The sequence below is a fragment of the Lissotriton vulgaris genome, chromosome 11, assembly GCF_964263255.1.
Source record: "Lissotriton vulgaris chromosome 11, aLisVul1.2, whole genome shotgun sequence".
Classification (NCBI taxonomy): domain Eukaryota; kingdom Metazoa; phylum Chordata; class Amphibia; order Caudata; family Salamandridae; genus Lissotriton; species Lissotriton vulgaris.
In genome coordinates this window covers 1,096,695,947-1,096,709,863 of record NC_141699.1, presented here as the reverse complement: position 1 = coordinate 1,096,709,863, position 13,917 = coordinate 1,096,695,947, and the positions used below count along the sequence as shown (strand labels likewise).

General features: G+C 46.0%; 1 protein-coding gene across 1 annotated transcript in view; it reads right to left on the bottom strand.

Annotated features, from left to right (window-relative positions):
* LPP (LIM domain containing preferred translocation partner in lipoma) overlaps positions 1–11,205 on the bottom strand; it is a 327,664-nt gene extending 316,459 nt beyond the window's left edge. Inside the window, exon 1 of the mRNA XM_086944622.1 lies at positions 10,992–11,205. Coding sequence (XP_086800748.1) covers positions 10,992–11,193 — 202 coding nt within the window. The 5' untranslated portion in view covers positions 11,194–11,205. The remainder of the gene's footprint in view (positions 1–10,991) is intronic.
* Positions 11,206–13,917: the final 2,712 nt, after the last annotated feature.

The following is a 13,917-nucleotide window of genomic DNA, read 5'->3' as shown; positions in this document are numbered from 1 at the left end:
TATCTTGGTTTTAGGAAAAAACTTAAAACTTTGCTTTTTTATCTTTGTACCCCGTACCTATACAGGTCCTTAGCGCGGAGATACCCCATTCGGGGTGATTCAGGCGCTTCACAAATGAAATGAAAACTGAAGACAACAGCAGGGAGCGGGTTCTCTTCGCAGCCGAGAGTGCCTGCACTATGAAGAAAAGACCCTTGACTAAAACCCCAATCAAAGATGGCTTAGGCATCGGAACTAAAACCCTGGTCCTGCACGTGTAAGAAGATCGAGAACCGTAAAGATTGGTAGGACATTAAACTTCACATTTTCACTCATCGCAGGATGAGTAGCCGTCTAGTCTGCGAGCCTTAAGCAACTACTGAAACTTTATCTTGAGACCTTCGTGGAGGCCTCTCTTCAGGACCAGGGCCTGGTGGCGAGGCTTCTTGGTTTAATGCTCAGTCTCCTGAACATCTTCTGATAACTGCTCTGGAGACAGCTCACCCTCACCAGCAGGCAGGGTGTTCCAAGCATCCTGCCACAAGAAGTGGTACTAGTTAGTGGATCTAAACCAGAACCAACACATTAAAAGCGAGGGGCAGACAACTGAAGGCTTATCGGAAAAACAAGCAGTACCTGGTTATCCAACGCGCCGATAGCTGGTGGAAATTAATGAGCGAGACCATGAATCTGGGAGTCCTGTTCTCCCGTTGGACTTGCCAAATACCCCTTCGACAAAGTCTTGAAAAATGGAGAAATCAGAGAAATCAATCAGAACTCCAGAAACGAGAGACTTTCTGCATCTGAGAAACAACATCTGGCAGCAGCGAGACTGGACAACTTGCCTCTTTCCTTGGTGTTTTCCTGGGATGGTGGTTGAAGGCGTGATCAAGGTGGGCTCGGTCTGGCCACTGCATGCTTTGCAAGCCCATCTTCTGGTCCCATAGTGGACATCCTTTTGATGGGGTCTGGCGTTCATCGGGTGAGGCGGGTTGGCAGGGCTGGATTCCAGTTGATCTTACTAATCTAATGTTACCAGGTACCTGGAGGAAATAAGACCGCCTCCAAATGGCACCCCTTTGGGGTACCAGCAGCACCGTATCTGGAGGGAGAGGGACGTGCAGTGCCCCAGTAACAAAGTGAAGATATCCAATACTGCTCCCCCCCTCCCCGTTCTCCATCATAACCTGGTTTCTGTTACCGGTCTGGACTCGATCCCACATTCTAGTGCTCCCCATGATCCAGATCTCCGCAAAATAAATTTTGTCCTTGAAGCTCGCAGACGCGGATTTCAACTGGACCTACACTGTCGATAAAAGCCATAAAGCCATGTTAAAAGCAAGCGTTGCCACAGATGTAATGGACGTTTGAGCCGATAAAAGGCCAGTCTTGAAGGTGTATCAAAGTGCCCTAAAATGGCGGCGGTGACTCTTGTTCCGGGACAGACGGGCACCACCGCCCTGGACACCAAGGACGAGCCTTGAAGTCACCAGCTCAGAAATGTCTGCAAATGAGAGCGCAACTGGATACTTCCAAAGAGTACAGAAGAGAGGACACTGGGAAGAACAGGAGACAAGCCAGGACTCCCAACAGAAAGTAACAAGCATTGGCCAAGCAAACAGCACTAGCTCTTTGGCGTTGCTAGTGCATACCTGCTGGCACAGCACTGGAAATGTTCTCTGTCGATGCTGCTCCGCATAAGCAAAAAGTAAGATTGTCAATACTGAAAAACATCTGCCAAAAATACAGTACAATGGTTATTAGTGCATGAATCCTCATGCAAGCATTTATGCTTTCCAATTAAGTCTGGCAAAGTGATTCAGAGGTTCTCCATTTGTATTTAATTGCCTCGTCTCCTGCTTTTAAGGCGCAGGGAGGGAATCCTTGATAAATGGGTTTGATCTCAAGTTGCAATCGGATTCTCTTGATTGGGCTGATGTCTTCCTCATGAGGCAGTACAATAAAATAATGCGTTTCAACAGGCAGAGACACGAACATGCTTGCTCACTTCTCCCCTCTTTATCACAAGGATTACTTCCTTTACATTTCGTATGAATTTGAAGAAGAAAACATTAAAGAAATCCCATTCTAGCCACTCGCCTTAGATAGTACGTTAAACAGATGAGGAATTATGGGTTTGAAAAATTACGTAATACATAATTATATGCAAGGAGGCCACTTGTTCTAATTTAATGAATGCTTTTAAATGTCCCCTTTCTGCTTAGTTTTATTGTTTGTCTTATGTCAGCCTTCAAAAAGCTGCATGGAAGCGGCAAACCACTTTACTGGAAATATATATTAATTGAAGGGTGTATTTAAAACGAGACTTCCAGTAGAGAGGGCTTACTGGACTGTATATTATGTTTTATCTACAGCACAATTTATCTATGATGGACGTTTGTTTATATGAACTAATGAATTGGGAAAGAATTCCAAAATTTAAAAGGAACAATGAAACAGATGGTTACATGAATTATAATATACTTTGCAAACAGAAAGAGATTATGACGGAGCGCTGAAAGTTTTCACTCACTCCCAGTGACAGATCTGGGATGAATCCATCATCATTCTTTAGCTCACTTTGCCACTCCAGTTCAGACCCCGCTATATGCAAATCAGTCTGACCCTGTGCCTCATGGGAACAGTCCAGCCCGAACTGCCAAGCCAGGTCTTCCTTGGACCGGAACAAGCATCCTGGGCCTGGTTTTGGGGTAACACCCCTCATCAGCCAGGCTAGCTTGAATCCAGTGGCCCTGTGAGCAAGGGACCCACATCTGGGCATACCCTGCCAACTTAGGGCGAACAAAGCAAACACAAGGAGATGATGGACGGAGTTCTGAAACTTTTCAGACACTCACCTCCAGTCACAGATCTCGGTTGAATCCATCATCGTTCTTTAGCTCACATCGCCACCCCAGTTCAACTCAGCTATATGCAAATCAGGCTTGACTCCGTTCTTCTTGTGTTTGCCTAGAATACACTTCCTGAAGACCACTGTACATATTGTGACCACTCCACAAGTTTCTCAGAGCCTGGCAGTGAAAAGGAGCACTGATTCACAAAACCCTCACAAATAACCTGCAAAGGCATGAGGTGCAGCCCGCGAAGCTGCAGTGCCAATGGCCTTCCAAATTCTAGATCAATACAATACCACCTGTGTCGGTAACACTAGGGTTGCATGGATCACATCTCTTTACAAATGGAGTAATGACTCTTGTAGCCATGTTAAACAAGACCAATAGAAACAGCAGCTTCCAATGTGAATCTACTAGTATCCGCCACTCTCCTTCTACCCCTTCTAAGTGGCAAAGAGGCGGGAAGAGGTCTTGTTGATGCTGAAAGTTGAAGGCTGAGGTAGTCCAAAGACTTGAAGAATCCACTCTGTATTTAACTATTGAGACTGAGGGAAAAAGTTCAAGGAAGAAAATATTTTTGTTGATTTAAAATTCTGACACTATAATCCTGGAAATATAAAAGTTTTCCTCGATCACCACCATCTGAAAAAAGTTTAGGAAGTGTAAAAAAAGAATATAATATAATATAGATAGCAAGTAGTGAAACAGACTTTATTAACTGGAATAGAATAAGGTCACAAGAAGATGTAGGTGAAAAGCAGCTCTGGATGACATGTCACAACCAAACTGCAGTTCCACAGGGATCAGGGTCATTAAAATGCAACCGGGAGTGTCAGAGACACAGACTGGTTGAGCCGGTCCTTGTATGTGGAAGCGGCGACAAAACATACATACCCAACTGGACATGCATCTCAGCCGAGCCTACCCTGAAGGACATACCATCAGCAAGAAGGGGGGGGGGGGGGGGGGGAGGCGCATCCCCCTCCCTCCACAACTCATGAGCATATTATCAGGCACTTCATCGTGCTGGGATTTCATTGGCTTCCTTCCCATCTTGACAACCTTTGAATTGGACCTTGACGGAGCAAAGAAGGTACATGACAGGGCAGCCCGGCTCCCTGGTTCACAAAGGGAAGGGAGAGGTGCAGGATCAGATACCTGGGAGAAAACAAGGTATTTGTGGAGAGCTGAGGCGCTTCAGAGGGCAAGACTCAGAGTGGCAACGCTAGAGCAGAGAAGCCGAGATCAATGCAAGAGTATATGCACCGGTAACTGAATGCATTCGGAGTAAGAGGGTTGGGAAAAACAGAGCTGGAGCGGTCACGGAGCCCATGGACTTCACTGGAAGTCACTGATCACACACTGACCGCACGTCTCCATGAAAGCACAGCAAGATACAGACTGGCGGATACACAGCACACGGTTTGAATCCACCTGTTCATACAAAGGAACAGTAAGCATGAGCAACAGCAGAGCACACGAGGTGCAGGGATCGGATCTTTGAGGGAGGAGCATCTTGCCACCATTACTCTGGGTGGGGTACCATTGTACAGTGACTGGGAGTAACCTAACTTGCTTTAAAGCTGCCAGTCTACAGTGTTCCTCACTGGCGTGGGAGAGCTAACCTACATTGGAGCAGACAATAGCCCAACATCCACCGCAGCGCACATATTCGGCTGCTACAATAGCGATGAGGTGGAGATACCCAATTGTTGCCCCAGATAACACGGTTGCTGCAGGTTAAAATATAAGCATCTCTTTATTCGGAGTGCTTTAAACCGGTGCTCTCTGCACATCCAGAAGGTCCTCAGATTCTTTAGTCATTTAGCTGAGAGTTTTTCTCCCCAGTTCCTGAAGTCCTAGATATAGGTCTATTTTCTCCCGAGTACTACATGTTCTCCTTCACACTCCAAGATTTCCTACAGTGCGAAAAGTTCTTATCGTGTTTCCTCCCTAACCTGTGTTACTCCAAGATGCAATCTGTATATTTGATTTTATGCTCCAGGGACGTACGCGGTTGTTAAATCACAATCATGGCAGTTCTTGAATTCCTGAAAGGAAGTAACCTCCGTCAGTGCACAGCCTGGGATGATGTTCCCCTCCCTGGCGATCAATCTCCAGAGTTATAAGAAAGCTGCCTTTTATGTGTCATCACCCCAGATATTGGTTTTACTTCTGCTGGATCCTATATTTGTTGCTGTCTATACAACTCTGTGCCCTTTCCCACTACTCTCAAGTGATGAAGTGCTTGTGCTTCTCCATGCAAGACAGTGAAATTGGGATACTTCTAACAGGCATATTTAAATGAATGATAAGTCCCCATATGTGGTACCAGGGAGCACTGAGGGCCTGCAAGTTAAATGTCTCAAGTGGACAGCAGCACTTACTGTGTCATATACTACAGTGACCGTGGAAAACAGGACTTGAAAAGAGACTTTAGAAAGTTACATTTTCCTTCCTAAAACCTTAGGTGGCCAATTAGCATTTGTTCTCCCACTACTTCTAGCCAGTAATTAGCATTTGAATATTTGTGAACTGGAGTGAAATACCTCCCAGATGCAAATAACAGGCTGACCTGAATGGTCAGAGATGACCCCTCTGAATCAGACCGGATAAGCAGAGTGGGGTTGAGAGCCTCCTTTTTAAGATTAAAGTGTCAAATCCAACATGAATATCACATCCTGCTTGACAAGTATGCTGGGGTTTTCCATATAAAACATGGGGGCATGTCGAAGGTCAAAGATACAATGCCAATACAGTTCTTGTGTATCCACTGCGATTGCTGAAAACCCTACTTTTTCATCTACCAGATTTCTGTGTCTGGGTTTATTGGGGTCCCACGGCTGCTCCAAACAGGAGGTTAGTGTTGCATGAGATTGGAAACTAACATTACCGTAGTACACTCCTCTCACACAACCCCAGCCCTAAAACCCAGGTTTAGCAGAATATTTTTGCCATCTTGAATACTTCCAAAGTGGGTGGGGTTCGCCCTGGGAACCTTTACACGTGGATTAGGGATTCCAAGGTGTCATTCCCACTCATGAGATTGTGCTAGGCATAGATGTGGCATCTCCAGGGAACCACCAAGAACACTCCTGTACCGGAGGACTGAACCTGCTGTCAGACCTGATAGGAGCCTAAAAGGCTGGGCACTTTTTTCCATCTTCTTGTGTACACAGGACAAAGGGGTGGACTTCAAGGGTCATAAGACTGAACTCCTGTTAAAGCTACAGGAACACAGCAAGCTACAAGAGGCCTTTTCCTGAACTGACCAGTGGACACCTCACCTGGACAAGACTGTCCTGCTGGCCTCTGCGTCTCCAAGTGCCTCCCCTATGGTCCAGGGGGGTTTAGAGGTGTAGTTCTGAGGTGGAAGGGAACTTAAATGGCTAAATTCTGAAGGGAAAGTATTTTGCCCAGGATGACCCCGGTTGGTGTATCCTACCCGCGATTCATTGCGGTCATAGTGAAATTGAGCATAGGTCTTTTTCTACCACGACAATTGACCATCATAGGCACTTTGTGCTCTGTGGCACTATTTCTACTTAAAATATTAAAAATGCATATCTCCTTTATTGGATACATGTCATTTTGCTCATTAAGTTGGACTCTTTTCTTGATAATTTTGGGATTTTTTTTGTTTTCCAATTCATTTTTTTCATCCTCATTAGCCTTGGAAACCAATCAGAGGTGTTTCGTACTCCAGGGCCTCCCTTCGATTAGCGCCAACCAGAGAACTTTATTCCACACCGAGGATGGGTCACTCTATACCTTGCTTACTAACCTCCAACCATACGACACTTCTTTTCACACCATCAATTGTGAAGTCACCAAAGGAGTAATTGGGCAATATAGTACAGAGGCCTAATCATCTGACTATATTTAAATATATTGTTTCACCCAGTACTCACAAGGAAGAACTGGGTGAAACCAATTCATCTTTATTGCTGTTTTTAGTACCGCAGAAATATCTTACACATGGCCTCCAAGTGAAACCGGCCTGCTCTCTGCCACAGCTACCAGGGGATTGAGCTCCGGTTTATTTAGTGAATTTAGTAGTTCACCCTGACAAAGACGGTCATTATAAATGAAGGGGGCATTTATTCCACTCAACTAATAACCCAATTTCTTACACCAGTATTTACATTTTTCTTCTGTCTAGAGATGGTCCCCTTTCCTTCCTCCTCACGCAATGATGCAACAAATGTGAAGGGATGCACCCAAAGTTCTGCTCATGGGATTGGTTCATCCTCATATGGCATTTTTGTGGCTATGCCCTTTTTAAAAACAAAACTACATCCTTTCTCCTTGCCGGTAAATTATGCAAATGTGTTGCCTTGGGGCTGGCATTCTGGAGTCAGTTAATGCAGTTTGCTTGCGGCGAGGGAGGCTGGCCTGCTCTGAAACCAGGATCCGCCATGATATCATCCACCAGAGGCAACCAAGTGTTTGTCGTTTCATGCAAACACATCCCGCCTGAGCACCTGGTACTGCGAAGGTGTCTAATTACAGTGGTCTTCTGCAGGGGTGTCTGCACCAGACGATGGAGGAGCAGGTATCTAATTCTCTGTCGCACTAATCTAGATTCACCATGTTCAAAAGTAACAGGGGCAGTGGGATGGGATACCTAACCTATATGGAAGAGGACGGGAACCGCTCTTCAATACAAGCAAGCAATCTCGTCAGCTGCCGGTAGGATAACAGTCATTATGAAGAACGACTGGTTCAGTGTACAGTCTGCCATCAGAAACTAACTGCTGCACAATTTGGTAGTCTGGGGTGTCAGTTCACATATTTGCATGCCACACACCAGACTTTGATTTGGTTTTCGGGTGGCGGGCTACGTATGGATGGACATGGTCTGTTTGGGGCAAAAGCACAAGGGTGAGGGGCAGAGATGGCTTATTACCCACTAAAAGGTGGGACCTTTTCACCATTTTCAGAATGTGTGGCAGGTTGAAGCAGAGGGCAGGTTTTAAGAAAGGAGGGCTGCTGCTGGTCTGTAATGTCTTTGCTATCTCGCGGGTCCAAAATGCCCACATTATTGCAATGCGTTCTACTCAAGGGAACAACTAGGCATATAGCTGGTGTCCGTGCATTCCAAAAATCCAGGTCGCGCAACCAGATGCCGCCTCCCTAAAATTAAAATCATACTATCCGAGCCAGGACGGCTTCGGGGATGCTGCACTTTACTAAAAGCATAACCCAACATAAATAAAAGCTCTAATGCTGCAAACAGCAAGCCTAAAGCCTCTTAGCGCAATCAGCAGTGACAGACGCTACTGTTGATGATCTTCAAGGCATAAATCTGCATAATTTCTCAGGGTGCACTTTCGATGATGATTCCGCACCGCATGCACAGGAGAATGCGACGGTCTCAGGCATCTGAACATTCGGACTACATATATGCAGCACTGCAGAGAGGTGGCAGGTCTCATGTCGTCAGAAGATTGTGAGAGAACAGGTACATCCAAAGCTCTGAGCCAGTGGATGATGGGGACACCAAGCAGTGTTGTTACCTAGGGTAATCCAGACTGTCGTACTGGACTCTACATTTTCCGTCCTGGGGTTTCGTTGTCGAGTCCAGTGCCTCCTGGAGGCTGAAGACTGCAGTGATCGGAAAATTGACAGATGAACCAACACGTTTGATAACAGTTAATTGACAAAATGAAGCACCAAACTGGAAGCTTCACTTACTGATAACACTGAGCCATATGGTTCTGTTAGGTGGTGCTTTACACTGGACAGAAGCACTCGTGTGTAGAGTGCAAGCACAGTACAGGCTTCGCGGTTCAGCGTCCGCCACTTTTTGTAGGCCCTGCAGCTACAGAATAATAATGTTCAAGCAAGCAGGTGTGCAGGAAGCATTTACAACCCCTCTCTAAAGTTTTAGGCCTCATACCATCCTCGACCAAAGCAACTGCTCAAATTACATTATGTTACACAACAGCTCAGCAGATGTAATGTTCCTATAATGTCTTAGCTGTAGGGCTGAACATCAACCAAAAGTACTAGACACACACTAAGCCATACAACAGCATGATTTTATTTCTAGAACTACATCTGTAGGTGCCATGAGTATGTTGCTTAACTATTGGTTGTTATGCTACTTCCGGAGATCCAGAAAGAAAACAACAGCATTACACAATCGTTAGGAGCAGGAGGCTATAAAGACGTAACATGAATGAGGTATTCAAAGAAAGCCAAGGATGACAAAATCCTCATAGAACAAGCATTGCAATAGGCAATAGGTCTCGCCTTTGGGGCTTTATAAGTGTTTAGCTAGAGCTATTTGTTTTGCCACAGAAGTTGGCATGCTCAAACCTCACAGAATGTAGCATGCCTTGCAGAGCAGCACATGCTCTCTGACTCTAGACGCCTCCGTTTTTTATCCCACTTAAATTCCGTCAGTTTATTTACAGACAAAGACAGGCCATGTATCAAATCAGAACTAAACGCACAGTCATGCCACTTTAGAAAACTCCAATACTGTAAGATCAGGGAGCGGCCCTTTCATAGCCTATTTGACATGCGGGAGGGTCGCTTTTGAAAGAAGGACGAAGTTAACGTCCAGATACAGCAAAGAACACCAATCTGAAAGTGGTCCCCATTTTATGCTAAAAGGAAATAAATGCTGCGGTAGATAGAACTATCCGCCCATGATCACACTGCTGAGTAGGAAAGCCGGGATTATGAAAACGGAGGTCTCTGTTTAAACAGCGCAGGTAGGCCAATAAACGACACAACCTCCAAATACACATCAACCCTGCAGTCAGACAGACAGAGACAGACAGACAGACAGTTAGATAATCTAACCACTAGTTTATGTAGTAGACCTTTGTACTTACTACCATTCCTATGTGATTTTAGAGTTCATCTGTTTGTATCCCTTCCTTGAGTGACTTTACAACTTTTACATTTGGAATTTTTTCAGTTTGTATTTCTTATGTAACTCATGTAATCCAAAGTCCTTATGCTACGCAACTGGTTCTTTTGTAATCTCTGGGTAATGTTAACGGTATATAAAATCGCATTAAATAAATAAATACAAGCATTTTTCCATTGCTACAATCAAAATATCCTTGAAACACACAACTTGAAATGCACTTGGCTTCAGTGCACTGTGCGTACATGGGAGCGGTTTGCAGTATCAAGGACAGCCAGCTCAAGGAAAAGAGTGCGTGTTCAAGGAAAGCACGTGCACGAGTAGACATCGGTGTGCATGCCTGCGGGCAATACTTGAAATGGAAAAATAGAACTGCTGTACCAGAGTACCTGCTTGTTTTGAGAAGTGCCGGTATTCTCCAATTAAAACCATTACGTTTTTCTTGAGAAATGCGGGTACTCTCCCTCACAAAACAAAGGAAAATGCTAGTACAGGCCCATTTAAAGCACTCAACTTGCTTATGTTGTTTTGTTTGTTTAAAGTGATGTGGGTAAAAAAAAAAAAAAAAAAAAAAAAAAAAAAAAAGAAGAGTGGAGGGAACAGGAATGTGAAAGCGACCGCGAGACAGGCAAGAAAGTGAGAGCGACCGGAGTGAAAAGGAATGTGAAAGCGACCGCGAGACAGGCCACGCTAATTAGAAACAAATGGCCCCTGTGCGCCGCTGCTCGCTCCCGCAAGGTGGATGCCGCCACACGCACAAGTATTCGCAAAGTGCAGACCGATACCAAAAGGTCATCTCCAAGAGCAGCGCATGCGCACTGCTCTAGGCTCATGCGTGACGCTGCTTGCTCCGCAAGGTGAATGCCGACACACGCACAAGTATTCGCAAAGTGCAGATCGATTCCAAAAGGTCATCTCCTAGAGCAGCGCATGCGCACTGAGCTAGGCTCGACCTAAAAAGCAGCATCAACTGAGGAAGTAGGCAAAAGGGAGTAAAGACTAAGTTTCCAAAATAAACTAAATACATGATGACAAACACAGCATCCATTTTGGACTGAGATGTTGGGTACAACTCATGACCTCAATCTCTCTTTACCTTCTCAGTACATCCCCAGAACAGGAAACCTAGTGTTTGGCTCTGCTTGTTGGGTAGGGATCAATAATAGGAGCCTTGAATATCGACAGTAGTCATACAACTGATGTGCAGTCTTCACATTGCCCTGGACAACTAAAGCAAGTCTGGACATCAGTGTGGAGAAGGCCGCACTTACCATCGCCGTCCTCCGATTGTCCTTGCTTGTATGGATTGTACTTTGGCTTCGGTGCAACCACGGGTGCGAACTTCTTTGGCGTTTGCTGTGTGGAGATGGAGAGGCTGGGCACCCCGAAAGAAGGGGTTGTCTCCATTCGTGCAGTCACTTGACCAACAGGCTCTCCGGCATTCTTTGGTGGCAGCCATGATGGGAAAGACATGATTCACACCTGCAAAGAGAAGGTGAGGTTATTAAAAAACCACAACATACGTTGATATTACATAGTCCTCTAAGGGAGAACAAGACAGAGCAATTGGTAAATGAAGGAACATTTCAAGAAAGATGCAAAGCGTACTCCGCCAGTCTAAGGAATTGTTAAGGGGTGTCAATGTTTACTTGGGAGTGCTAGGGAATGGAAGAAACAAACGCGTGTATGTGAATGAGCACATACAAACTGAGCACTATTAGAACATTGGAATGATTAGCGCTCCATTTAAGACAATGGGTAGCTCGAGGCTTATAATTGGTCTAAGCCCGGAGCTCCAACATTCCAATGTTTAGTTCATGTTTCTCCTTTTTAATTTAAAACATTCTACCCTTAGTGGCTGGAATGTGCTAATAGCCTTTTAGCCCTTCTGCCTCAGGCTATATCAGTTGTTAAAGGTCCTCTGCCATTAAAGGCCCTCTCCTGCAAATCAAGCCTATAATTCAGGTTGAGAGCCTTTAACAACTTGTGTAGCTCTCAGAAGAAGGGGTTTAAGGCGATATAATAGTGAGGAGGAGGAATACATCAAATGTAAACAATACTGTATCAATGAAATGTAAAGAGCAAGAGAACTATCAAAGCTGGCTGAATGCAAAGTGAAAAGACAGACTGGTTATATTTGCCGGATACTGAAGTTCCATTAGTAGATAAACATCTGTTGGCTTAAACGCTGATGTAGATTAACCACAACCTTGAATAAATTAAGAAGACTGAGCTTCTAAGACCTTCAAATCCTGGGATACAACAGAGACGGCTTGGTTAGGACTCCCATGTGAACATACGCAGAACTCCTTTTAGTGAGTGACGTACGCAGAATCTACCAAATGATAGACTCACCGAAGACATTCACACAACATCCCCAGCCTGCCCTGCTTAATCCCAGAATGCCCAAACGCAAATCTTATTTTTATAGCTTGTTTTTTAGGGAGCAGTCACACCGCCTCATAACTGCTTGAAATCATAACTGCCTATGGCAGCACACAGCACTCATAATTTCACCTGCCGACGACTTCGGTCTACCAAGAGAAGATACAAGAGATCTGTGTATTATGCAATATTGTGCAAACCTGGCTCATCATCATAACCCTACAGAAATGCCCTCCCTGTGGTTGCCTGCAGCTCACATGCCTGGTAGTTTTCTTCTTTCACTTACCTAAAACAGGCCCCAGCGACTTATCTCGCAGACACTTTGCGCTGTGAGACTGGATTGTTGACTGAAAGTTACCGCAACCTGCATCTTATAGCCACAGCCAGCTGCAAACCTGTACAGAACAGAGCTATCTCTTAAACTGCTAAAGTCTAGGATGAGTCTGGCTGCCACAGAGTAATACAGCGGCTGGGCAGAACGCTACCCCTCTGCGTCCTTCCTCTCATCCCAAGGTGGTTGGATCCATGTTTGAATATCAGAAGGTGGCAGGGAGCTCCATCGCCCCACCTCGGACTACCTCGCTGGGTCTTCTCATCAGTTGTGATGGCCACTGAAGTCTACGGGAGGAGTCAAATGCTCAATATTACAAGTTACTCTCGATCTGTCCCATGGACTGGGATCAACCACCCATGAGCGCTCCTGGTCAGGATACTTGTAGAAGTTTGTCCCAGTGGGAAAATGAGTTTCAGATTTGTTGGCGCTCTTCAAGCATAATTGGTTGTTGGTCACATCTGAAGCGGGCTTCACAGCGACTTGGCCAAGGTTCTGGGTGAAAGAAGCTTTAAACACTGAAAAGCTTCGGATGGCTGAAAAGGCTGCAACTGGCCGGCGTCTCAAACGTGCCCAACAGGCTCACATGGTCAGTTTCTCTAGGAATCGTCTCAAATATAATTCTCAGCAGGAAAGGTCTTTCAGCTGGAAGGCGGAGGTGGAGACGGCCAAGTGCGCAAGGGCCGAGACGGCCAAGTGCGCAAGGGCCGAGACGGCCAAGTGCGCAAGGGCCGAGACGGCCAAGTGCGCAAGGGCCGAGACGGCCAAGTGCGCAAGGGTCGAGACGGCCAAGTGCGCAAGGGTCGAGACGGCCAAGTGCGCAAGGGTCGAGACGGCCAAGTGCGCAAGGGTCGAGACGGCCAAGTGCGCAAGGGTCGAGACGGCCAAGTGCGCAAGGGTCGAGACGGCCAAGTGCGCAAGGGTCGAGACGGCCAAGTGCGCAAGGGTCGAGACGGCCAAGTGCGCAAAGGTCGAGACGGCCAAGTGCGCAAAGGCCGAGACGGCCAAGTGCGCAAAGGCCGAGACGGCCAAGTGCGCAAAGGTCGAGACGGCCAAGTGCGCAATACTGCCTTCACTAAAATTATTTCACTTGCACTTGAGGAAGCAACACGAGGTGTAAAGTCAGATTACAAAAGGGAGAATCTATTTATGAGGCACACATGCTCATCTTTTGAGGACAGGCAGTAGCACCACCACATGATGCTGGTCCAAAGAATGCATTGAGAGGTCATTCTATGACGCAAGGAGGAAGGCATACTCTATGTCAATCGTAATGATCTGATGCGAGGCCCAGCTAACACTGGAGGACAGGCCCGCCAATCATGCTTGAACATGTATTGTTCCCAACTGATAGGCTGTCTGACGCAGTGGGGTGTGTAGGTTGTCCCTCACATCTAAGGGCTGTAGCCTTTTTCATGTACTACATAAACTACTCAGCGCTGCTGGTCTGTGGCCTCAAGTGTTTGAGCAAGGGAATGCGC